Source organism: Thalassophryne amazonica, chromosome 4, assembly GCF_902500255.1.
Source record: "Thalassophryne amazonica chromosome 4, fThaAma1.1, whole genome shotgun sequence".
In the NCBI taxonomy this organism is placed as follows: Eukaryota; Metazoa; Chordata; class Actinopteri; order Batrachoidiformes; family Batrachoididae; genus Thalassophryne; species Thalassophryne amazonica.
Window position 1 is genome coordinate 143,814,013 of NC_047106.1, and position 27,615 is coordinate 143,841,627.

The 27,615-nt window shown below is 44.7% G+C and overlaps 1 protein-coding gene across 1 annotated transcript in view; it reads right to left on the reverse strand.

The window, feature by feature from the left end:
* The window catches only part of pgm2l1 (phosphoglucomutase 2-like 1), a 196,278-nt gene that overhangs the window by 36,692 nt on the left and 131,971 nt on the right, over positions 1–27,615 (reverse strand). The window contains exons 3-10 of the mRNA XM_034168705.1: positions 21,510–21,616; positions 20,194–20,278; positions 17,236–17,319; positions 14,008–14,204; positions 8,814–9,003; positions 8,627–8,727; positions 5,494–5,674; positions 3,766–3,859 (exon numbers count right to left, since the gene is read on the reverse strand). Coding sequence (XP_034024596.1) covers positions 3,766–3,859; positions 5,494–5,674; positions 8,627–8,727; positions 8,814–9,003; positions 14,008–14,204; positions 17,236–17,319; positions 20,194–20,278; positions 21,510–21,616 — 1,039 coding nt within the window. The remainder of the gene's footprint in view (positions 1–3,765; positions 3,860–5,493; positions 5,675–8,626; positions 8,728–8,813; positions 9,004–14,007; positions 14,205–17,235; positions 17,320–20,193; positions 20,279–21,509; positions 21,617–27,615) is intronic.

Below are 27,615 nucleotides of genomic sequence, written 5' to 3' on the forward strand. Positions count from 1 at the left end.
GTGAGTCTTTTTGCTTGTGCCAAGGAGGGTGGTCTTCTGGCTGAGCAGCCGTTGAGCAAGTGAAAAAGATGTGAAGATGTTTTCTGCGGTAACAGTTCTTCCTTTGTCCATGAACAGTTCCATTAGCTTCATCACCACATTTTTGGATAGCCTCTACCCCGGGGGACGACTGGGGTCTTTATTTAGGCTACTCAAAGCACCCCGTGTCAACTTTGCACACTCGAGACGCACAATACTCATGCATTCAGACCTTCAGAGGGTCAAACTTTGTAAGAGAAAAAAAAAAACCCTCTAGATTTTTGTCATGTAATGTGCATGTCTTAAAAGTTAGGTCTTTAGGTGGCACCAGGAGTGTGTATGTGCACACCTGTGATATGTGAACCAACAGTTATGAAAGCAGATATATTGATAAAAAATATAGCAGCCATGCAAACAGCGGCCCTGACGAGAGCTTGTGACGGAGCCACTCAGTTCAGTTCAGAGTTATTTATACACACAGTGTCCACAGGCGCTTACATATATATGTAAAAAAAGTACAACATACACATACCATTCATATACACATAAACATAAAGTAGTATTCAGAATAATAGCAGTGCTATGTGATAAAAAGATTAATCCAGGTTCCACTTCTTTAACCATGCTATCGCAGTACATCCAGAGGCAAATATCAGGAAGTCTGAAAGCCAGTCACAGAAGATCACCTCATGGTTCAGCAGTGACAAAAAATCAGCTAGACCCACAAGTGACTTTGAGTTCAATCGTGACCTGGTATTGTGGTTATGCCGGGACCTTCTACCCTTTGATCTTGTGGAACGCTCAGGCTTCACACACCTAAACAGCAAGAACATTAACTTCCATCTGCCTAGTTCAAGAGCTCTTGCCACAACAGCACTGTGTACAAAATAATAGTAGTGCTATGTGACTAAAAAGATTAATCCAGGTTTTGAGTATATTTCTTATTGTTACATGGGAAACAAGGTACCAGTAGATTCAGTAGATTCTCACAAATCCAACAAGACCAAGCATTCATGATATGCACACTCTTAAGACTATGAAATTAGGCTGTTAGTAAAAAAAAAGTAGAAAAGGGGGTGTTCACAATAATAGTAGCATCTGCTGTTGATGCTACAAACTCAAAACTATTATGTTCAAACTGCTTTTTTATCAATCCTGTGAATCACTAAACTAGTATTTAGTTGTATAACCACAGTTTTTCATGATTTCTTCACATCTGTGAGGCATTAATTTTGTTGGTTTGGAACCAAGATTTTGCTGGTTTACTAGTGTGCTTGGGGTCATTGTCTTGTTGAAACACCCATTTCAAGGACATGTCCTCTTCAGCATAAGGCAACATGACCTCTTCAAGTATTTTGACATATCCAAACTGATCCATGATACCTGGTATGTGATATATAGGCCCAACACCATAGTAGGAGAAACATGCCCATATCATGATGCTTGCACCACCATGCTTCACTGTCTTCACTGTGAACTGTGGCTTGAATTCAGAGTTTGGGCGTCGTCTCACAAACTGTCTGCAGCCCTTGGACCCAAAAAGAACAATTTTACTCTCATCAGTCCACAAAATATTCCTCCATTTCTCTTTAGGCCAGTTGATGTGTTCTTTGGCAAATTGTAACCTCTTCTGCACATGTCTTTTATTTAACAGAGGGACTTTGGGGGGGATTCTTGCAAATAAATTAGCTTCACACAGGCGTCTTCTGTCACAGTACTTACAGGTAACTCCAGACTGTCTTTGATCATCCTGGAGCTGATCAATGGGTGAGCCTTTGCCATTCTGGTTATTCTTCTATCCATTTTGATGGTTGTTTTCCGTTTTCTTTCACGCGTCTCTGTTTTTTTTTGTCCATTTTAAAGCATTGGAGATCATTGTAGATGAACAGCCTATAATTTTTTGCACCTGCGTATACGTTTTCCCCTCTCTAATCAACTTTTTAATCAAACTACACTGTTCTTCTGAACAATGTCTTGAACGTCCCATTTTCCTCAGGCTTTCAAAGAGAAAAACATGTTCAACAGGTGCTGGCTTCATCCTTAAATAGGGGACACCTGATTCACACCTGTTTGTTCCACAAAACTGACAAACTCACTGACTGAATGCCACACTACTATTATTGTGAACTATTATTGTGTTTACTAACAGCCCAATTTCATAGCCTTAAGAGTGTGCATATCATGAATGCTTGGTCTTGTTGGATTTGTGAGAATCTACTGGTACCTTGTTTCCCATGTAACAGTAAGAAATATACTCAAAACCTGGATTAATCTTTTTAGTCACATAGAACTACTATTATTCTGAACATTACTGTATATAAAAGTACAACATACACATACCATTCATATACACATAAACATAGTTCTATCAAGAAGAATATAACAAGAGTACAGCAATAAAACACTTCAAAATAAATAAAGTGAAACCATAAAACAAAAATAAAAGCAGACTTTGCACGAGAACACCTGAACATGGACCACGGAGGAAAGAGGATTTCTAATCGGATCACAGATATTTACAGTGAGAGTCCATGAGAACAGGGCGTCTGTGTTACTACAAAATAGTGCATGTGTCCCTTCACATGTTAGGCCTTTGTCCTGTACAGTATATAGACTAACCTGCAGACTACACAGAACAAAGACAGGGGAGGCCTGGTGACTGTTCAGCCATTATTTTGTGTCTCTTCTGGGCAGGACACATGATGACTCTGTTTAATATGAACTTTGGTGACATGTTTCATCATCTTGCAGTGTTCTTCTGAGGTTTTGTCGATGAAATCTGACCCTGACGTGCAGAGGGCTTTACCAGGGAGCTCAACATGCAGACAAATTGGGCAGTGCAGTCTCGTCTGAGGGCGGGCGCTAAAGGGGTAAAACATGACGCATATGACGTAATTTTTCTACTTCTGGGGACAGAAACACGGCCTTTCTCAGAGTTTTTAGGCAAAATACAAACAAACAAAGTGAAAATACAAAGAAAAAGTGACCATGCGGTGGAAAGTGGACATGTGTTGTGGTCTGTTTATGACCCGGAGCTCAAACATGTCGAGGCGGTTGTTCAGACAAGAGAATGTAGCTGCTCTGGTTAGCTGTGTCGGCTAACACTTACCAACACGACCTCTCACATTCCCCTGGTCTTCTCTTCTCCACTGGGAACTGAAAAATTTGCACTGTTCACCTGTGTGAAGTTATGCTGTGTACCGGCTGTCTCCATAAGTAGTCAAACCCCCCGATATCACACAGGGTTCAAACGAGACTGCACTGCACTGGCTCGCCTTTGTCCTGTCCATGTCCACGTCCTGCTCCAAACATGTCCACTTATAAACCTATTTTTTACACCACTATGATGTGTTTAACGTGGCGGTTTTGGCCATGTTAAAAACGCAGCTCGACAGACCAACACTTGCAGAAAATCAAAATGTCCACATCCAGGTACTTTCAGTGACTTTCGATGTTACCAAGTTTGTAGTTGTAGAAAAAGTAACCAATAACATCGTGCGTTTTAGTTTGCAGTTTCCGTGCTTACGAGGAAAGCTTTAACTCACACTTATCCCCCCAGTTTTTCAACGGATTTAAGCTGATCTCAGAAACGGCCCAGAATTTCTGAAAAAGTTGGAAATCCACGGAAACTGGCCAGCTGGGGGTGACATTACTACTGCAACTGGATGTCAAATAAAGACAGGATATAAAACTGTAGGTGTTGTCCCTGCAACAGACACAGGGGCTAAAATAAACACGGTGACCTACCGATGGACTCCTCAAAAGCAAAGAGGACCTGTTGTCCTGCACTGGTCAACTCGTGCATTCTGTTTCCAATCCACTTGAAGCCAGGAAGGGTTTCCTACGAAACAGAAACCACATAACACATCACCATTACAGCCATCATCCCCTTAGTCATTCATTCATTTTCAGCCACTTATCTGGCTCTTAGTGGCAGCAGAGCAAGCAGCTCATCCTGCACTTCCCTATCCTCTGCCAAGTCCTGGAACTCTTCCTGGGGGATCCCAAGGCATTCCCAAGCCAGCTGGGAAATATAATCTCTGTATCATGTCCTGGGTCTTCCCCGGGACCACCTCCTGGTTGAAGGTGCCTGGAAGACCTCCTTAGGGAGACGAGCAGCGGGCATCCTCACCAGACACTTGAACCACTTCAACTGGCTCCTTTCAATGTGAAGAAGTAGCAGCTTCACTCTGAGTTCCTCCCAGATAGTCGAGTCCATGAGTGTAAGACCAGATACTTGACAGAGGAATCTCATTTCTGCCACTTGTATCCACGATCTTATTCTTTCAGTCATGATCCAGAGTTCATGACCATAGGTGAGAAAAGGAGTGTAAATCAACTGGTAAATTCAGAGTCTCACTTTCCAGCTGTGCTTCTTCTTCACCACGACGATCCAGTTCAGACAACATCCCACTCCAACTATCAATCTCCACTCCAACTTACCCCCACTTAAACTCCTCCACTCGGGGCAGTAACTCTCCCCTGACCCAGAGGGGACAATCCATCGTTTTCCAACAGAGGGTCAAGGTCTCAGATTTGGAGGTGTTGATTCTTATCCCAGTTGCCTCAAACCTGCTCAGTGTGCATCAGAGGCCACTGCCTGATGAAGCCAACAGAACCACATCATCTATCAATAGCAGAGATGAAACTCTGAGGTCACCAAATTGGACACCCTCCGGTCCCGGAATGAGCCTTGAAATCCTGTCCGTGAACATCACGGATAGGACTGCTGACAAAGGGCAGCCCTGGTGGAGTCTAAGTCCCACTGGAAACAGATCTGACAGGACCCGGTCATACACCTTTTCCAAGCCCACAAAACACATGTAGACTGGTTGGTCATACTCCAAGCGTCATTCCATGAAGACTTATGCCCCTGTGCACCACCCGTAAAACAGTGAAGCAGAACCACATGGAGGTGACACCGTGCTGTTTCTTCAGGCTCAGTCTGACTGAGCCCCAAGACAACAGACGAGACCATCAGGGAATTAGGTTTCCCTAATCTGGGTGAGGTGACTCTCTCCACAGATGCATCAATAATGAAGGTGTTTTTTTTTTTTGGATGAGCCTCACCTGAGACCAAGCAGGAGCTGCTCTGGACAACAACTGTTGTTTTTGTTTGTTTGTTTTTTTCAGAGCTCCAGCATTTTGTTTTTTGTTTTTTTTTCAGCTGTCCAGCCATTCTGAGCGCTTTGTGTCATGCACTGTCAATCAGAAACAAAAAAGCTTGTCCATGAATAGACTGAACAGACTGCTCCTGCTGAGGGTGAGTGCTTTTATCAGTGTTTGCACAATAAGCTTCCTGTTAAAACAAATCCCACATGCAGCACTTTCTTCAGGAAACACTGAACTGCTGCTTGGCACCCTGGGGGTGGGGTGGGGGGGGGCAACCTCCTGCTATATGGAGAGGAAGATGTTTAAAAAAACTTTAGCAAAATTAAACTAAACAGTTTGTGTTTGTGAGGAGCAGCATGGTACCTCAAAATGGAAACCCTCAATGCGAGCAAAGGTCTGAAGGATCTTGGAGGACACGGTGGTGCTCAACATGTGGACCTTCTGTAGGTCTGCAGGGTTAGGATGAGTCTCCTTCCAGTTAAAGAACATCCACCATCCCAGCAGTGCTGCAATCTCGTTACCCGTGAACACCTTCCAGCCGCACCTGGAACACAGGTCACCAAGTCATCTCCATGATGTGCAGCAAGAAAACACTGCATAGAGGCAGCCTCCATCTGCCGATACCAATCTGATAACTTTTCCCGGTCTAAAAACAATTACTCTGTGAATAAATCCATTTGTCTGGATGTACTCTGCAAACCCATCCAACAAAACATCAACTCCAACTGTGTAGCAAATATCCAACTCCCTGAAAGGGACACGCAAACAAAGCACAGCTAGAGTACTGATGGGGACTAGAAGGAGAGAGCATATCTCACCCATATTGGCCTCTCTTCATTGGCTTCCTGTTAATTCTAGAATAGAATTTAAAATTCTTCTTCTTACTTATAAGGTTTTGAATAATCAGGTCCCATCTTATCTTAGGGACCTCATAGTACCATATCACCCCAATAGAGCGCTTCGCTCTCAGACTGCAGGCTTACTTGTAGTTCCTAGGGTTTGTAAGAGTAGAATGGGAGGCAGAGCCTTCAGCTTTCAGGCTCCTCTCCTGTGGAACCAGCTCCCAATTCAGATCAGGGAGACAGACACCCTCTCTACTTTTAAGATTAGGCTTAAAACTTTCCTTTTTGCTAAAGCTTATAGTTAGGGCTGGATCAGGTGACCCTGAACCATCCCTTAGTTATGCTGCTATAGACGTAGACTGCTGGGGGGTTCCCATGATGCACTGTTTCTTTCTCTTTTGCTCTGTATGCACCACTCTGCATTTAATCATTAGTGATTGATCTCTGCTCCCCTCCACAGCATGTCTTTTTCCTGGTTCTCTCCCTCAGCCCCAACCAGTCTCAGCAGAAGACTGCCCCTCCCTGAGCCTGGTTCTGCTGGAGGTTTCTTCCTGTTAAAAGGGAGTTTTTCCTTCCCACTGTAGCCAAGTGCTTGCTCACAGGGGGTCGTTTTGACCGTTGGGGTTTACATAATTATTGTATGGCCTTGCCTTACAATATAAAGTGCCTTGGGGCAACTGTTTGTTGTGATTTGGCGCTATATAAAAAACAAATGGAATTGAATTGAATTGAATTTAGTCCATGTGGTGAGTTTCTCTGGACATGATCCAGGGCACAGGTGTCTCTGTGTTCAGGACCCCTGTGGCTGGAGAAAGTCAACTTCACCTGGCTGCAGCAGATAGATGGTTACTTTGGAGATGTGGGGATGGATTGACAGTCTGCCTGAGTGGCTACCCTCCAGGACCTGAAGTGTAGCGTGTTGTGGGCAGCAGCAGAAAAAACTCCCACACATTGAAAAATCTGATCCAGTGGTTTTTGTTAAATATCAGCCAGATGACAATCCAAAATATGGGACTGAGGTACCTGAACCCTCTTATCTTGAAGAAACGTGTAGGTTCTCCAATCCCGAGGTCTAAGGATTCAGGTCTACTCTGTGTTTTGAAAGTTAAGAAGAACTCAGCAGGGTGTAGAACCTTTTTTTTTATTGTGCTTGTCAATTGTAGAATAACCTGCTGCTGGATCAAAATCATTCAAATTCTGGTAAACCCTTTAAAGCCAACCTTAAAACCTTCCTTTTCTGTGACACTTTAGTTTATTTGGATTTTGGTGGTTTTCAGATGTATTCTGTATTTAATGTTTGTCTTATCATTTCTGCTTCTTCTTTGTGTGTTGTTGTTTTGATGATGTAAAGCACTTTACAGTGTTGTGACCTGAACGTGTTACCATCCATCTCACCCTGTCCTCTGTATCTTCCTCTGTCTCACCAACCACCTGCATGTCCTCTCTCAGCACATCCATAAACCTCCTCTTTGTCCTCCCTCTTCTCCTCCTGCCTGGTGGCTCCATCCTCAGCATCCTTCTCCCTATATACCCTGGGTCCCTCCTCTGCACATGTCCAAACCATCTCAATCTCGCCTCTCTGACTTTGTCTCCAAACCGTCCCACCTGAGCTGTCCCTCTGATATGTCCATTCCTAATCCTGTTCATCCTCATCACTCCCAAAGAGAATCTCAACATCTCCAGCTCCGCCTCCTGTCTTTTTGTTAGTGCCACCGTCTGTAAGCCGTCCAACATAGCTGGTCTCACTACTGTCTCGTAAACTTTCTCCTTCACTCTTGCTGATATTCTTCGGTCACAAATCACTCCTGCCACCTTTCTCCACCCACTCCACCCTGCCTGCACTCTCTTCTTCACCTCTCTACCACACTCTCCATTACTTTGAACAGTTGACCCCAAGTATTTAAACTCATCTACTTTCACCACTTCTACTCCTTGTAACTGCACTATTCCACTGGGCTCCCTCTCATTCACACACATGTACTCAGTCTTGCTTCTACTGACTTTCATTCCCCTTCTCTCCAAAGCATATCTCCACCTCTCCAGACTAGACTCAACTTGCTCTCTACTCTCACTACAGATCACAATGTCATCTGCAAATATCATAGTCCATGGGGACTCATGTCTGATCTCATCTGTCAACCTGTCCATCACCACTGCAAACAAGAAAGGACTCAGAGCTGATCCTTGGTGTAATCCCACCTCCACCTTGAATGAGTCTGTCATTCCGACTGTGCATCTCACCGCTGTCACACTATTCTTGTACATGTCCTGCACTACCCTAACATACTTCTCTGCCACTCCAGACTTCCTCATACAATACCACAGCTCTTCTCTTGGCACCCTGTCATAAGCTTTTTCTAAGTCCACAAACACACAATGTAACTCTTTGTGGCCTTCTCTGTACTTCTCCATCAGCGGGCAGCTTAGAGCCATGGGTTTGTGACCACAGAATCCTCAGTTGAAATCCACACCAAACAACAAAATCACTAAGTTCCCCTGGGCAAGACGTTTAATGTCGAAGCTGCTCCCAATGTGCTGCTGAGAGCCTTGTATGGCAGCATCCTGATATTAGTGTGTATGTGAGGCATCATTGTAAAGGCACTTTACATTTAACCCCGTCAGTTACTAACAGGCCTTTAACATGACACTGTTACCCGTCAGAGCGATGCTCTGCTACAGCCAGCCGATCTGCATCAGGATCTGTTGCCACAATGATGATGGCACCTTCTCGCTCTGCAAGAAGAAAAGAAAGTTCCTGGAAAATAAAGAACACCATTTTTCAACAATCACATAAACACAGCAACTGAAAAGCACAAAACGAGTTTGGTGCAGAAAAAATACCAGGACGGATTCGCCCTCCTCCGGGTTTGGACATCGGACAGACGAGAAGTTGGGATCCGGATCTTTCTGCTCGGGGACAGGGATGGGTGGAGCAAAGCCAAAGATTTGGAAGGCCTGCTGCACAAATACATGGCCGACACCATGGAATGCCGAGTGGACAATCTTTAGTTTGCAGCTGCTGTTCAGATCCCTAAAAGCAAACAGAAAACAAAGAACAACTCAATAAAAAAATCCAGGACGTGGAAATGTTGGTGAGGTGAGGTCAGGGTGGAAAGTTCTGTGCCGCATGTCACCACATCCACCGCTCTACTGAACCACGACCCAGGCAGGCAACAGGTCCTGCCTCTCCAAAGTAACCATCTCTCTGCTGCAGCCATCTGAAATGTGGGCGTGGCTGTGGCAAGGTGAAATGTGGGCATGGCTGTGGCCAGGTGAAATGTGGGCGTAGCTGTGGCCAGGTTAAACATGGGTGTGAAACCAGTCCACGTTTCTTCTTCTTCTTAACAAACCTTTTAAACTCCTTTACTAACCAGCAGATCACACACAGTGCCCTCTGAACTCATCACGGCCAGAGTGGCATCAGTTCGACATTCCCCTTAGAGAACCTCTGACTTATCACCATCAATCTTTGTGACTTCATAAAAAGGCTGAAAGAAAAATTCAGGTTACCAAAGGTTAATCACAGGACCACCTTTCCAGAATCTGTCCATCAGCTTCAGACATTCTTACATGAACTCCACCTCTCTTGTTAGCCGGTGGAGATGACTGGCAGCTGCTTTGGATTGGGTCCTTCACACAGTGAGGCGGTCTTGGAGCATGTACATAATTCCCATTCTGGGTCCTTGATGCCGTGTTTCTGCTGCTGTGAGGTCACTCTGCTCTGGCCTTTCACTGAAGCTTGAGATGGGGTATTGTGTCTTTGGGCTCCGTCCTTGGACCAGTTCAAACTGCCAGACAGCCACCAGAGTGAGGTTTCTCTGAAGTGTTAATGAATGTGATGCTGAAGCACTGGCTTCTTCAGGTACAGTAGATGGGTTCTTAGAACTTTTGCTTCTGTGGTCAGTTATGTTTTGGTGAACATTCCACTTACAGCCTCACTCCTTTACTAAATGTCGTTACCAGAGGTGAGGGTCTTCTGATCACACCTGGTTTCCGTCAGACCCTTGGCATGGACAGGGTGGTATATCAGGACCGTATCAGTCCCTACAGCTTTTTTGATGGTGGTTAAAGGTCCTCCATTCTTTTTGACTTTGCTAAAATGTTAAACTGGTGAAACCTGGTTCCAGGATCCAGGGCTGCACTGTTGGACATCGTACTCCAATACTGGTGGAGTATCTCATCCATCATGTACTTGTACAGCAAACACAAGCAGAACTACAGGGTCTACAGAAGCACTCAGTGTGTGAAGTCAATCCCACAGCGGTTCCTGCTTCATGCAACATTCTGATGAAATCAAGCAGACTGCCACACACTTGGGGTCCCAGTTTTAATTTGACTAGAATCCAAGACCAGCTTGTTTCTCAGGAATCTGCAAGCAGTTTGGGTGAAGAAGTTGCAGACAGACTTGTTGATAACCATAACACCATGTGTGACACCATTTGTCTTCATCATGGCAATCCGTTGGTGGGGAGGAAGACTGTCTCTCGATCGATTTCCATACAGGATGGTGGACAAAGAAACAACTGGACAGGACTAATCTTGATGCACGCCGTTTATTTGCTGCATGTGGTTGCTGCAGGAAGTTTCTGCCAGAGAGGATTTTCCTCTTTCTCCTTCTTTCTCCTTTTCTCCTCTGTGTTGTCCAGCCATGTTTTTTCGAAGCCTTCCACTCCCGTGTGGATCATTGCTTGCCAGCTAGCCCATTCCATTGCTTGTAACTCTGAGGTCTTCCAATTGATGGAGCAAATCCTGAGGCTGTGTTTCAGGAAGACCTTGTATCATTTCTTCTGACCTCCTCTTGATCATTTCCCTTTGAGTCCACCCACCGAGGGTGGTTCTTGATGATGACACACTTGATGCTCTTGAGCTTTGCTGCAGCCAGGTTGCTGGTATTGGTACGGTACTCTTCCCACCTGATGTGGAGGATACTCCTCAGACAGCATTGGTGGAATCCATCGAGAGTTTTCAGGTGGCGGTGGTAGGTGGTCCAGGTCTCAGAGCCATACAGCAGGGTTGGCATGACAACAGTTTTGTAGATGAGGATTTTTGTCCCATGTTGCAGGTCTATGTTCTTGAAAACACCATTTGTAGCAGTACCATAAAGGATACCAGGGACTGTACTGATATTGCTGAGGTTCATAGGAGGAGATGTTTCATATTCTCTGCATTAATGTCATGAAGGCACAGAGTCAACAAGGAGGAGTTTTGTGTTTGTTTTGTTTGTTGGAGAAATTTATAAACAGGTGACACACCGCCTGTGGTCCCGTAACTCTGTTTATAGACAACCTGAACTGCTATGTTCCTCCAAACCTAAGCCTCACAGCACCACGATCACAGCAGCTGACAGCACACTGACTTCACACTACTGATCCATTGTTGCCTGTGAGAGTGTATGAGGTTAAGACACTTGCCAGGATGTCGGACATCTCTGGAACCAGGACTCTTGTCGCACATGGTCAAGTCACCTGTCACCCACCAGTCAACCTACTAAAGTGCTTCACACAACAAGACCTCAGGATGAAGTCTGAAAATGAACAGGAAGGCCGAGAACCCCGGAGCAGGTGGAATCTCTGTGAATGTCGATGCAGGATTTCAATCCACGAGATATCAAAAAGTTTTCTCTACACCAACTGGACCTCTTGTCGGTTCTCAAGACACCCATCCAAATGCCATCCCCTGTGTCAAAATCTTCTAGAAAGCCTGGGTGTCAGTGTGGGGTAGTGACTGGGGACTGTCTGATCTCAGGAGGCAGCAGAAATCTGGACAGCACAGCAGCAAGGAGGTAGAATGGTAAATGGACTGCATTTAAAAAGTGCTTTTCCATCTGACTCAGAAGCTCGAGAAGCACTTTATAATGATGCCTCACATTCACCCATTCACACAAACACACCCACACAGAGACATCAGGTTGCTGCCATACAAGGCGCTAACCACACACCGGGAGCAACTTGGGGATTAAGGACCTTGCCAAAGAGCCCTTTGTGATTTTCCAGTCAGGCAGGGATTCCAACCGAGGATCCTCTGGTCTCAAGCCAACACTGAACCCCTTAACAATGTTTAGAAGGAAGCAGCTTCACTCTGGCAGAGATGACTGAGATTGAGTGAAAGTGACAGAGTGAGTGAGTGACTAAGAGTGACTGAGACGGAGTGAGAGTGACAGAGAGTGAGTGAGTGAGTGAGAGTGACAGAGAGTGAGTGAGTGAGTGAGAGTGACAGAGAGTGAGTGAGCAAGTGAGGGACTGAGTGAATGAGTGGGTGAGTGAGAGAGTGACAGAGTGAGACCTACTGTGGCTGAGGGTGACTGAGACTGAGTGAAAGTGAGAGAGAGTGAGTGTGAATGACAGAGTGGGTGAGTGACAGAGTGAGTGAGAGAGTGACAGAGTGAGTGACAGAAAGACAGAATGTGAATGACTGAGAGGAAGTGACTAAGAGTGAGTGAGTGAGAGTGACAGTGAGTGAGCAAGTGAGTGACTGAGTGAATGAGTGGGGGAGTGACAGAGTGAGTGAGAGACTAAGAGTGACTGAGACGGAGTGAGAGTGACAGAGTGAGTGAGAGACTAAGAGTGACTGAGACGGAGTGAGAGTGACAGTGAGTGAGCAAGTGACTGACTGAGTGAATGAGTGAGTGAGTGAGAGAATGACAGAGTGAGTGAGAGAATGACAGAGTAAGACTTACTGTGGCTGAGGGTGACAGACTGAGTGAGAGTGAGTGTGAATGACAGAGTGGGTGAGTGACAGAGTGAGTGAGAGAGTGACAGAGTGAGTGTGACAGAGAGTGAGTGAGCAAGTGAGTGACTGAGTGAATGAGTGGGGGAGTGACAGAGTGAGTGAGAGACTAAGAGTGACTGAGACGGAGTGAGAGTGACAGAGAGTGAGTGAGTGAGTGAGAGTGACAGAGAGCGAGAGTGTGACAGAATGTGAATGACTGAGAGGAAGTGACTAAGAGTGAGTGAGTGAGAGTGACAGAGAGTGAGTGAGAGACTACGAGTGACTGAGATGGAGTGAGAGTGACAGAGAGTGAGTGAGTGAGTGAGAGTGACAGAGAGCGAGAGTGTGACAGAATGTGAATGACTGAGAGGAAGTGAATAAGAGTGAGTGAGTGAGAGTGACAGTGAGTGAGCAAGTGAGTGACTGAGTGAATGAGTGGGGGAGTGACAGAGTGAGTGAGAGACTAAGAGTGACTGAGACGGAGTGAGAGTGACAGAGTGAGTGAGAGACTAAGAGTGACTGAGACGGAGTGAGAGTGACAGAGAGTGAATGAGAGACTAAGAGTGACTGAGACGGAGTGAGAGTGACAGAGAGTGAGTGAGAGACTAAGAGTGACTGAGATGGAGTGAGAGTGACAGAGTGAGTGAGAGACTAAGAGTGAATGAGACGGAGTGAGAGTGACAGAGAGTGAGTGAGAGACTAAGAGTGACTGAGACGGAGTGACAGTGACAGAGAGTGAGTGAGCAAGTGAGTGACTGAGTGAATGAGTGGGTGAGTGACAGAGTGAGTGAGAGACTAAGAGTGACTGAGACGGAGTGAGAGTGACAGAGAGTGAGTGAGCAAGTGAGTGACTGAGTGAATGAGTGGGTGAGTGACAGAGTGAGTGAGAGACTAAGAGTGACTGAGACGGAGTGACAGTGACAGAGAGTGAGTGAGTGAGAGTGACAGAGAGCGAGAGTGTGACAGAATGTGAATGACTGACAGGAAGTGACTAAGAGTGAGTGAGTGAGAGTGACAGAGAGCGAGTGAGCAAGTGAGTGACTGAGTGAACAAGTGGGTGAGTGACAGAGTGAGTGAGAGACTAAGAGTGACTAAGATGGAGTGAGAGTGACAGAGTGAGTGAGTGAGAGTGACAGAGTGAAAGTGTGACAGAATGTGAATGACTGAGAGGAAGTGACTAAGAGTGAGTGAGTGATAAAATGACTCTGAGTGACTGACTGAGTGAGTGTGTGTGTACGAGTGAGTTTTACTGAAGTTGCCTGACGGTTGAAGCAGCCTGTCAGATCAGGAGGTACAGGTGGATGCTACTTATCCTCCTCCTCCTCACCTGTGGAAGCAGAGGGAGGTCAGCTCCTCCATGTAGCAGCTGTTGATCTTCTGCAGAGGGTCGGTCCTCAAACAGGAACGCTGAACCAGATCTTCATCCCAGCAGGAGGAGCTCCACGGTTCAAGGTGCTCCTGGATGTGGCGCAAGATCTCCTTATCATGGGGAGAGAAGATCTGAGCACCATTTTCCCAGTACACCTGCAGGGGGCAGCACAACACAACTGATAAAAAGACCTGTGGAGACACACACACACACACACTCTCTCTGAGGTATTTAGTGGATTGGTGCTCAGATTAAGGATTATTTCTGTTGCGTGCACTGATGCACTTTGTACTGGTGTCAGAAGGATCAACACACATGTTGTGTTCCTGTGTGAACTCTGCCGCACCCTCAGCATGTCTCCGGTTTCACTGTAATCTGGCTTCAGTGGGACAAACTGTGCACCCTGTACAGTAACGCACAGAGCAGAGGCACGATTTGAGGAGATCTCAAGGAGAAATGAAAGAGGTGTTCTTCAAAGCGGAGATGACAGAGTTTATCGGGAGGAGCAGTGAGCACTCCATCATCTATCTGATTTTTTTCTAGAGTTTCTGTCTGTCTGGTGTCTGTGCTTCTCATCACACCGTGGACCTCAGCACCTGTGGAGGTGATGCATTTCAAGGCTCTGCACAGTTTTAGAATTATTTTATTTATTCATTTTTATCTCCCCGATATGAAATATGGGGGGTTATAGCCATCGGCGTGTCTGTCCGTTTGTCCATGTTTGCTTGTTTACACAATATCTCAAGAACCTGTTGACCAATTTCGTTCATATATACAGTGGACCTGGAAAGTATTCACAGCACTTCACCTTTTCCACATTTTGTTATGTTACAGCCTTATTCCAAAATGGAGTAAATTCATTATCTCAACTCATAATGCTACTCACAACACCCCATAATGACAACATGAAAAAAGCTTGTTTTCTTTTTATTTTTGCAAATTTATTAAAAATAATAATAAAAACAAAAACTAAGAAATGTCCATAAGTATTCACAGTCTTTGCTTAATACTTTGTTGATGCACCTTTGGCAGCAATTCCAGCCTCAAGTCTTCTTGAATATGATGCCACAAGCTTGGTGCACCTTTGTGCAGTTTGGTCCATTCCTCTTTGCAGCACCTCTCAAGCTCCATCAGGTTGGATGTGGAGCGTCGGTGCACAGACATTTTCAGATCTCTCCAGAGATGTTCAGTCAGATTCAGGTCTGGACTCTGGCTGGACCACTCAAGGACATCCACAGAGTTGTCCTGAAGCCACTCCTTTGATATCTTGGCTGTGTGTTTAGGGTCATTGTCCTGCTGAAAGATGAACCATCGCCCCAGTCTGAGGTCCAGAGCGCTCTAGAGCAGGTTTTCATCCAGGATGTCTCTGTACATTGCTGCATTCATCTTTCCCTCCTCAATCCTGACTAATCTCCCAGTTCCATCCCCACAGCATGATGCTGCCACCACCATGCTTCACTGTAGGGATGGTGCCTGGTTTCCTCCAAACATGACGCCAAAGAGTTCAATCTTTGTCTCATCAGACCAGAGAATTTTGTTTCTCCTGGTCTGAGAGTCCTTCAGGTGTCATTTGTCAATCTCCAGGTGGGTTGCCATGTGTCTTTTACTAAGGAGTGGCTTCTGTCTGGCCACTCTACCATACAGGCTTGACTGGTGGATTGCTGCAGAGATGGTTGTCCTTCTGGAAGGTTCTCTTCTCTACACAGAGGAATGCTGACAGCTCTGACAGAGTGACCATCAGTTTCTTGGTCACCTCCCTGACTGAGGCCCTTCTCCCCTGATCGCTCAGTTTAGACGGGCAGCCAGCTGTAGGAAGAGTCCTGGTGGATCTGAACTTCTTCCATTTATGGATGATGGAGGCCACTGTGCTCATTGGGACCTTCAAAGCAGCAGAAATGTTTCTGTTTCCCAAATTTGTGCCTCCAGACAATCCTGTCTCGGAGGTCTACAGACAATTCCTTTGACTTCATGCTTGGTTTGTGCTCTGACTGTCAACTGTAGGACCTTATATGTAGACATGTGTGTGTCTTTCCAAATCATGTCCAATCAACTGAATTTACCCCAGGTGGACTCCAATTAAGCTGCAGAAACATCTCAAGGACGATCAGTGGAAACAGGAGGCACCTGAGCTCAATTTTGAGCTTCATGGCAAAGGCTGTGAATACTTATGGACACGTGACTTCTTTGTTTTTTATCTTTAATAAATTTGCAAAAATCTTTAAAAAAAAACTTTTTCACATTGTCATTATGGGGTATAGTGAGTCGATTTTGCAGGTAAGAAAAATGAATTTCATCCATTTTGGAATAAGGCTGTAACAAAACAAAATGTGTGAAAAGTGAAGTGCTGTGAATACTTTCTGGATGCTCCGTAACATAAGGATGTACTTGGGTGATTCCCCGAGACTGATTTGTGGGGACTGGGGGGATATGCCATCTATGTGGCAGCTACACCAGCCCTCATAGTGCAGAGCTCCGCCTTCATGTTACAGCTACAGGACCTCCCACAGGGTTAAAAACACACACACTCTCTCTGGTCCCCTTTTTAGAGACGGGGACTACCACGTTGCTCAGAAACTCTAAATCCATGATAACATGAAGAAAAGAGAGACAAAGTTGATGAGACTCGCCAAGAAGCAGCAGCTGCGCCCTGCACAGGCTGGCACGCTGGCAGTCGGTATTGGCAGTGAGTGCTGGAACGTGTAGCACACCAATGGTTGCCACTAACACATCTTCTGTGTGAGAGGAGCTTCTCTTTCAAGTCGCATTCCCTCAAGGAGCATGTATGTTTTGGACGAACTGTCAGTTTTCACATCATTTCCACTCACTGCGGGTGAAGAAAGGTTTCATATCCACAGATCGTGAAAACAAAACCACAACAGAAGACGAGATAAAACTACCGGACTACGAGCAGGTACAAAGGATGAGAACATTCAGGCTTTTTGCACAACAGTTAGCTCGTTGACAGCTTTGATCTGGGACTTTAGCCAAAGACTCTGTCCTCTGCAACTTTAAAGTGGGTTATCTTTTAGTCTGATGCTAAATCTGAATCACTTGTCTCCTGGGTCTCAGACTATGACTTAGCCCAAGATCTTGAGTACCACCACATAATCCAGGCCCTGGTGTCCACTGTTTTTGAGTGGTCCACAGACAGGTGCTGGGGATCACATGAGGAGTCGTGCACGTCACCTTGTAGCCGTTGTCCTCTTTGGGGTTATGAGAGGCGGTGATCATCACCCCGGCCGCCGCACCCAGTTTCTTCACTGCATACGGCTGAAAGACAAAGACAACAAAGAACCAACCTCAGACTCAAAGCTTTAGGAGAGACATTTCTTTAAATCAGTGGCCTCTGGTCACAGCATGCAGCTTTTCATTCTCACAGACAAACAGCGCACATCTGCTCCAAATGGAGCTGTGCTCTGACTTTCTAACAAGAGGTGTCACTAATCAGACAAATCTGAATTCAGGTTCCAAAATCATGCAGAAATACACTAGGGGTGTGTCCACTGACTGCCCTGGGACCATCATCAAACACAGCAAAGGTGACACCTCTCTCAACTGGTCTTCAAGCCCCCAAATGTGTTTGCTTGAAGCCTGAAGACATGAATACAAAAATAGAAAAGAAGGAAAGTGGACTATCTCCCCAAAAATTATAGCTGATCCTTTGTGAACCCAGCTGCTTCCACTCAGCCATCAGCACATCTCCCAACACCTGGACACAAACAACTGGGGCCATAAACCAGTGGTGGGGTTGCAACAATTGGTGCATGTCATGTGGCTCAGTGACAAAGACCCATTGAAAGTTTGGCCACAGGAGCCTGGTTGGTGTGAAGAACCATGTGTGGAAATGTTTTTCCCACTTGCTTGAGCAGAGCAGTTTTACCATGGTCTTTGTGGAATCAATGGAAACTCTGACTGCAACACTTGAGAAGCTGAGTGAGGAATCAGAGTGTCTGGGATTGGAACTGTCCTGGATCCAGTCCTTTAATGACTTCCTGGACTCAGCTATCAGAAGTGTATCCGTACGTGTTGAAAGTGTTGAACTTGTGGAGACATTCACTGATCTCAGCAGTGACGTTCGTGATTCTGGATCCTCATCCTCTGAGATTCAGAGACAGATCTTATGGAGTCTTGAGGTCAGGGGTGTTTGCTGATGCTGATATTTTTGCAGGAGAACAAAGACACAAGTCTTTGATCCAGTGGGCCTCATGTATCAACGTGCGTACGGCGATATTTGAGCGTATATGGAGTGTACGCCAAAACGGCTGCGCTACTTGGCATTTATCAATCGTTGGCGTACGCTGCGCTGAAAATATACACCAGGTCGAGAGGCGGCGTAAATTATACACCAAAATAAACCAGCACTGGAATCCACATAAAAATGAAGATGATCAACATGATAAACAGTGCCATTATACAAATCAATGCATATGTTACATAAATAACACTTTCCTGATTATACTACATAATAATCAATACAAATTGTTGGTCTATGAGCACGATCCGTGGCTACAGCGCTGACCGCAAAGAAAGCGCTGCTCGCCTTTTTCTCCAGACTTCGAGCCTGGAGCCAGAGCAGTGCTGAGCTTAACTTTATGTGGTGTGATCGTTTTAGACTATGAAATTGATAATAACAACTGTAGTTTCGTCATTCCCTTAATTCGCCCGTGCTGCAATCAGGTTTTGTCATCTCCATTCGTTTGTTACAATAAAATAAATAGAGAAATACATTTTAAGAATAAAGAAATCTGAAAAATTAGGCGTGTCTTTTTAATTGAGCAAGCAAATATCCACATGTCAAGAATTATTGACATGTGAAAAGAGAATACAGTGGTCCGTCGCTATAACGCGTTCCCTTTTCGCGGCCTCGTCGTTTCACAGATTTCTTTAGTCCAATTTTGCATGCCTTTTTTTACAGTGTTCTGTGTATCTGTTTATAAGAATCTTTTCGCCCAGAAGAAAAAGAGCGCCAACAACTACTCATAACTGTTTGTCACATGGACACAGACACCTGCAGCCAGGTGTGAGTGGAAAAAGGCGTCAGGACGCAAAGGCCCGATCTGTGAAATACTGGTCCGTCACTATTAATAATTCCTTATGTGTCCAACCTCGTACGTTGATCGTTAAAATTAAATTCGTTACTACTAAAAGCCATCATAATTATTTATAGGAAAACGTTCTGTTTTTATTTCTCAAACAAATGTTTGGGCCTGAAAACAGTTTGGTCTTATTTTTCTACTAAGGTTTGAACTTTGAGAGTGTTTACACACAAGAGAAAAGTGAGAAAATGTTCATGCCTGATTGAGAAAAGTGTATAAAGTGGTTTTACAGGGTTTTTACAGCTTTGAAACATCTATAATAATTGTAAAAAATAAAGCTGACTACGTCGCAGTTTCGCGTATTACGGGCTATTTTTAGAACATAACTCCCGCGATAAACGAGGGACCACTGTAACACTTTTTTCATTATACTACAAAACAATTGATGCGACGGCCGCTTTTGACGCTCTATTGGCACGCGTCGTGATTGGTGGAGTTCTTTTTCTTTGCCGTCTTCCTGGCTTCCATGTCGTAAAATGAGGGTGTCTGAAGCGGAGTCTGAATATTTATGGGCGTGTTTATTATAATTACGATTGTTTTCACCCGCCGCATTTATCAAGGTCACGTCAGGCGTACGCCGGAAATGGGCAGGTGCGCACTGCTTGATACATGTCACGGCAACTATGGCGTACTTCAAATTTACACCGTAAATTTACACCACAAGTGCGCAACTTTGATACATGAGGCCCAGTGTGAGTACACCCTGAAACGAAGAGGACCACTTACATTCAGAGGGAACATCAGCTACGACATTTTGGTCACACGGAACATTTCTCTGGGATGTTGTGGGTCCCAGTGGCTGAAGAAGACTGATGATACGCCCACATTTCACCTGGCTGTAGCAGACTGATGGTTAGTTTGGAGAGGTGGGGAAGGACTGGTTGTCTATCTGAGTAGTTAGCATCCAGGAACCAAGGTGGTTCTGTGGTGTTTGTGGTAAATGTTGCAATGCACGACTCCAGAACCTGTTCTCAGACATGACTGGACTTTGTTCTTTAATGTGTTAAACCGACAAACCCAAACTGTCAGAAAGAAGCTGTTTCCTCACCACATATGGCGTGGGGACAAATGTGGAGAAGAGGTGAACAACAACGTCTCTGCTCAGCATCACGGCGGCTGTCAGCTTGGCCAGGCTGCAACACAAAAACACGTTAGCTTCAGAAGTGCTGCAGTCACAACACAAACAACAACCTGGTCCAAAAATCCCGAAGCGCGCAGAGTTCAATATGGGGTTCACTGTCACGCCTGGTTCCACCAGAAATCAGATCCAGGCTGGAGGCTCCCAGGAACTCTAGTCAGAGTCCCTCCTGGATAGTCAAGCTTCTCAACCTATCCAGGAGTTTAAGCCCAGATACCCAACGGAGGAATCTCATTTGTGTGACCTTATTCTCTCAGTCATTACCCAAAGTTCAGGACCATAGGTGAGGACAAGAGTGTAAATCGACCGCTAACTTGAGAGCCTCGCCTTCTGGCACAGCTCCTTCTTCATAACGATGGTACAGTACAGCATCTGTACAATAACAGACTCTGCCAAAATCTGTCTATCGATCTTCACTCTCCAATTTACCTCCACTCAGGAACAAGACCCCGAGATACTTAAACTCCTCCACCTGAGGCAGTAACTCTTCCCTGACCCAAAGGGGACAATCCACCGTTTTCTCCGTGAGGCGTTGTAACACCCGATCGGTTAGCGGCTCGTGCGGTGTCATAACAGATCAATCAGTCGCTCCGTGAGGCGTCACAACACCCGATCGGTTAGCGGCGGTTATAACACCGCACCGAGCCGCTAACCGATCGGGTGTTACGACGCCTCACGGAGCGACTGATTGATCTGTTATGACACCGCACCGAGCCGTAAATGATGGGTAAATGAATAATTTCCTACAGCAGGGGGCAGCGTGCACAAAGACAGAAGCGCTGCTCATTGACTGTTTGGGTTTGTGATCACTGTTGGTTCTATCAGAAGCTTTGGTGGTGTTTAAACTCAAAATCAGCTTCTTAGTAGCTGAGAGTGTATGGGTGGCAAAATTTAAAGTTATCGCTTATCAGTTGTCTGTTGCTTCCGATATGTTTTTAGGCAGTTTATTGGTTTAGTGTTACAAAAGATAACTTTTCAGTTAGCTGATGAGCAGTGGTGGGCACAGCTAACTGCCCACCACTGCTCATCAGTGACCACACCACACGCTGACCCTGATCTGGATCCAGCAGGTCTCACTTTGATCCTGTTTCATTGTGAACAATAAGAACCAGGCTGTGTGTGTGTCCAGTGGGACAGAAGGGGGCGCCAACACTGAACACAGTGAGCTGATATAGTAAAGCACATGGTTGACGTGGCGACAGTGTCACTTTGCATTCTTTCATTACCGCTCACTGCTGCAGCCGCTGTCTTCGTGACCTCGGGTGTCGAAGCCGATCACCACGCCCCTGCTGCAAACGTCTGCCAAACACGTGCACAGGTATGAGTACAAACCCTGCACACAGACAGGAAACACAAAGACATCATCCAACGTGACCTCTGACCTCTACGAATTCAGAAGCACAACTTGTAGATGATGCAGAATGTACTGTGCAAACATCATGTTCCTGTCAAAATCCTGGTCCAGGTCAGGTCCAACCAAACCCAGCCACTGAACCACGAAGCTGAGTTCTGCTCAGCTTCAGTTCATTTGTTCATATTCATCTGTTCATGCATGAAAACTGTGGGCGGGGCCATTCCGGGCGATTCATGAGGTCAAAACATTTAAATAATCATGTTATTTAGAACATGTGAGGTCAACAGGTGACACCTCACTCATCTTGTCCTGATGTGTATTGTGGTTATGGGCGTAATTACAGGCACTGTCACAAGTTCACGTCAAATCTTTTCACTATTTTCAGTTTTAGTTGTTTCATTAAAACACATTGAGCTCAGAATAATGACAGATCACATATAATCTGATGGCTGAATGCTGCTGTGAAGAAAAACATACGTATTTAACAGTGTAATCTGATATTTATACATTTGTCTTTCTCAAAACCGCATTTTTCCTATGAAAAAACATGTTCAGTTTCATAATTAATGCATTTACCTATTTTCACATCACAGGGGTTTTTTTGTCCCAAAGTAGTCATTGTAATTACTGTACATGTGCAAAAATGACCCTTTACGAGAAAAATAAAAATATAAATCAATGATGAAATACCCTCGCCACATGAGCGCAGTCTTCTTTATAATTTGCAGCTGTTTAATTGGTATCCCAGTGCAAAGTCTATACATATATATATATATATATATATATATATATATATATATATACTGTTATTTACAATAATTATTAAAATCCCACTGTCTTACGTATAATTTGTACATGTTCAATAAAGCTCCTCTATCTATCAATCAATCAATCATAAACAATATTGACGTTTTAATGGCGTCTGCAGGAGGGCGTGTGTGTGCGCATACAGGCGATTCTGACAAGAGTGGAAGTTAGCGTTGAGTTAGCAGAAGTTAGTGTGCACGCTGACGTCCACGAGATGTCTTGTAAATGACTTCAGAGGTGTTATCAGGGTCCAAAAACAGTGTTTTCACTTTCAGAAGTGTTTATTTCTCACTCACTTTTACATCATCATATATGACAAAGAGATCATATTTAAACACAAATGAATCAGAGTTTGCATACGGGACTCAATACGGGATGTAAACTGTTCGTATTTTAATAAATGTCCCACACACACACTCATCACAACTGAATAATGAACAAAATAAAACACAGGAAATATTAAGGGCTGTCCTCTCTGTACCTCGTGTCGGGTCCTGTAGCGAGGACTCGGCGTGAGGCACAGCGGACAAACCCCAGACTGTCACGTCTGCCTCTCCGCGTGCCCACCTTTCCGGTCCAGTCACGGGTTGCCTGGTTGCTTGGCACATTTACACGCGAAACTCCACCACATCCAAAGAAAAAAACTTTTGCAAAAGTACAGACGTGAGTGGGATAGCCCAACCCCACGGCTCGACAGCGTTAGTGGCAATGAGGCAAACAAGTATTTTTATTTTTTATTTCCTCTTAAAGTAAAATGTCCTCACTTTAAAGATTAAAATTATTGGTCCATTTTCCTTAATATTTATATTTATTATTGCACACTTCAGTGACTGCACACTTTATCATCAACAGTTTTGTGTTAATAAAGCACTTAAAAAGGTTTAAGTATGACTAAATGCTTTTTTCCAAAATTAAATATCTCACTCCTTTGGGTGGTGGTAGTGGCCCTGAGGAGCCGTGGTGGTGTCCTTTATTTTCATTTCTGAAAGGTGGCAACCCTATACAGTATGTACAACCCCAATTCCAATGAAGTTGGGATGTTGTGTAAAATGTAAATAAAAACAGAATTCAATGATTTTCAAATCCTCTTCAACCTATATTCAATTGAATACACCACAAAGACAAGATATTTAACGTTCAAATCAGAATCAGAATCACCTTTATTGTCATTGCACAGCAATCAACACAACGAAATTTGCTTGTGCATCCTCAAAAACAACCCCAAACTGATAAACTTTATTGTTTTTGTGCAAATATTTGCTCATTTTGAAATGGATGCCTACAACACATTTCAAAAAAGTTGAGACAGTGGCAACAAAAGACTGGGAAAGTTGATGAATGCTCAAAGAACACTGAATTGTAAACATGTGAGTGTCATGATTAGGTATAAAAGGAGCTTCCCCAAAAGGCTCAGCTGTTCATAAGCAAAGATGGGGTGAGGATCACCACTTTGTGAACTGCATAAAAAAAATAGTCCAACAGTTTAAGAACAATGTTTCTCAACATTCAATTGCAAGGAATTTAGGGATTCCATCATCTACAGTCCATAATATAATCAGAAGATTTAGAGAATCTGGAAAAATTTCTACACATAAGCGGCAAGGCCGAAAACCAACATTGAATGCCCGTGACCTTCAATCCCTCAGGCAGCACTGCATTAAAAACCGACATCATTGTGTAAAGGATCTTACCACGTGGGCTCAGGAACACTTCAGAAAACCATTGTCAGTTAACACAGTTCGTCACTACATCTACAAGTGCAAGTTAAAACTCTACAATGCAAAGTGAAAGTCAAACATCAACAACATCCAGAAACGCCGCCACCTTCTCTGGGCCCGAGCTCATTTGAAATGGACAGACACAAAGTGGAAAAGTGTGCTGTGGTCTGAGTCCACATTTCAAATTGTTTTTGGAAATCATGGACGTCGTGTCCTCTGGACAAAAGAGGAAAAAGACCATCCAGATTGTTACCAGCGCAAAGTTCAAAAGCCAGCATCTGTGATGGTATGGGGGTGTGTTAGTCCCCATGGCATGGACAACTTACACATCTGTGACGGCACCATCAATGCTGAAAGGTACATCCAGGTTTTGGAGCAACACATGCTGCCATCCAAGCAACATCTTTTTCAGGGACGTCCCTGCTTATTTCAGCAAGACAATGCCAAGACACATTCTGCACGTGTTACAACAGCGTGGCTTCATAATAAAAGAGTGCGGGTACTAGACTGACCTGCCTGCAGTCCAGACCTGTCGCCCATTGAAAATGTGTGGCGCATTATGAAGCGCAAAATACGACAACGGAGACCCTGGACTGTTGAACAACTGAAGTCATACATCAAGCAAGAATGGGAAAGAATTCCACCTACAAAGCTTCAACAATTAGTGTCCTCAGTTCCCAAACGCTTATTGAGTGTTGTTAGAAGGAAAGGTGATGTAACAGTGTTAAACATACCACTGTCCCAGCTTTTTAGAAACATGTTGCAGGCATCCATTTCAAAATGAGCAAATATTTGCACAAAAACAACAAAGTTTATCAGTTTGAACATTAAATATCTTGTCTTTGTGGTGTATTCAATTGAATATAGGTTGAAGAGGATTTGAAAATCATTGTATTCTGTTTTTATTTACAGTTTACACAACGTCCCAACTTCACTGGAATTGGGGTTGTATGTTCCCTGCCTCACAGGGAACATACAACCCCAATTCCCCAATTCCCTTGGGGTGATCAGGACTCTTCAACACAGAGCCCTACAGGTGCCCACAACTGCAGAGGGAAGGGCTAAAGAGCAACAACTTGTACGGAAAGCCCTCATAGTATGTGGGTACCCACGTTGGTCCCTGGACAAAGTGCAGAAGACCCAGAAAACAAAGAGACCAGATAGACAGGAGACGGAGACAAGAAGAAGAGGAGTGTCTCTCCCTTATTTAGCAGGAGTAGGGGAAAAACTACAGAGGATCTTCAGACAGCACAAAATCCCAGTTTACTTTAAACCAGTCAACACCTTGAGACAGAAATTAGTTCACCCTAAGGACAGGATCCCTAGTTACAAACAGAGCAATGTAGTGTATCATATCAGATGTCAGGAAAACTGTAATGAACACTACATAGGTGAGACAAAGCAACTTTTACACAAGAGGCTATACCAGCACCGCAGAGAGGGCGCCAGTGGACCTCAGTCTGCAGTTCTTCTCCACCTGAAAGACACTAACCACACGTTTGAGGACAAGGAAGTTAAAATCTTAGCCAGAGAGAAGAAATGGTTTGAGAGAGGTGTCAAGGAAGCATTCTTTGTAAAACAGTTGAAACCCAGCCTTAACCGCGGAGCGGGTCTCAGACACGCTTTGTCCCCTGTTTACAATGTGGTACTCAGGTCAAAGCAGTTTCAGTCTTTTGTTCATGGTAATGAGTCATTCATGTCATCAGGAGAGAGTCGTCAAGGGAGCCATCAGGGGAGGGACAGCTGCCCTGTCATTAGGAGGGTGCTAACTAGAGCACAATAAGTGCTAATTAGAGCTACTGTTTAGTCACTAGCCTATAGCAGTCAGCCTCTCGGTAGGTGGGGTCTGGTTAGGTTAAAAAACTCCAGCTTTTGTTGGCTTCTGGTTTATTCTTCTCTACAAGAGTCAAGACAGAAGTCAGACTACCAGAGCAAGAATTTTAGCTGAGGAAGCTTCTGTGATTTGAAGCGAAACGTCCTCACGTCAAGCAACCCAGTCCAGTCGAAGATTCAAGCTTCTCTACTATGGAAACCACCTGGACAACTGAGAGCCTACACAGAAACGTTCCCTGTGAATTTGAAGACTTTGGGGGTAGGAGGACTGGACTTACGCTAAGCATAGACAGATGGACGGATGCAGACATGGTTTTTGATGTGGGCGAAGCGGGCAGCTGCCTGGAACACATTTTTTCCTGACACACAGGAGGCGGCACAAAGACATAAAAAAATAAATAAAAAATAGTCATCATTATCACCTGCCCTTCAAAGCGGTGATCATATCACTGTGTGGGTAATTACCAAATTGGCGCCCCCTCCCTGCAGCTGCAGGCACTCCCGCTTGCTGAGCTGCACAGAACAGAACCAGTGTGAAAGGTTTGGCGGTTCTTTTCTGCGGTTGTCCCCTGGGACAAACACTCTGCTCCACTTTGACTTCGGAGGGATCAGACTGCAGTGCTCCCGTTTCTCTGCTCAGCAGGATCCTGCTGTCTGGTGGCAATGTCCACTTAGGACGCAGCACAGAACCAGAACAGGCGTTTGAAAGCGAACAGACAGAGTGTAAGAACGGGTTTGAATTTCACCAGAGAGGACAAACTGCCCACTCGTGGAAAAAAAAGTTTGCAGAAGAAGAGCATGTTTATTGGGGGTTTAGACATTGAGCTGCGTTCACATTATGAGTTGAAGTGACTTGAATCTGACCTTGTTTTTTGTGTGCCTGCATGATGCTGTGTACACCTGAACAAATTACAACATATATAAACCTAATCAAATGTTTTGTTAACCCTCACCACATTAACCTGGTTGTTTAACAAAATATACAATTAATTGTATTTCACAGTATATTCTGTTTGTCAGGGCTGGTGGTGGTTTGATGCCAGAAGCAGTAGGAGACCAATGCAAACTCACAGGCATGGCTGGTTGTGGAGAATAAGTAGCTTTATCTGATGACCAGGCAGTAGGTTCGGTACACAGGAAGTCAGACAGGCAGAGGTATCAGACATGGAACAGGCTGGGTCGTGGTCAAAAAACGAGCAGAGTTCGTATTAACTGCGTCAAGAAGTATAGCAGGCAGGGCAAAGGCAGAGTCAAAAAAAAGGCAGAGTTCAGGGCTACGGCGAGGAGGAGGACAGAGTACACAAGCAAGGTCAAAAACACTAGAGCACAAACTGGACAGGACAAGAGAGTGATCCAAGTCAACAATCGGGCAGTGAGCTGAGGAACTGTGAGGGTTTTAATGAGGAGCAAACTAATCAGGTTGGTGTGTGGAAGGTGCTGGAAAGAGGTGTGGTTAAGTGAACAAAGAAGAGGGAAGAAAGGCAAGAGAGTGAGGGAGGGCAAAACAAAGCAGTGCAAAGCAAGAGAAGTGAGTGACAGAAAAACTAACTGTGAGAAACACGATGTGTTCAAATAATTAATGTGACAAAACAAAAGAGGCAGAACTAAGAAATACTACTA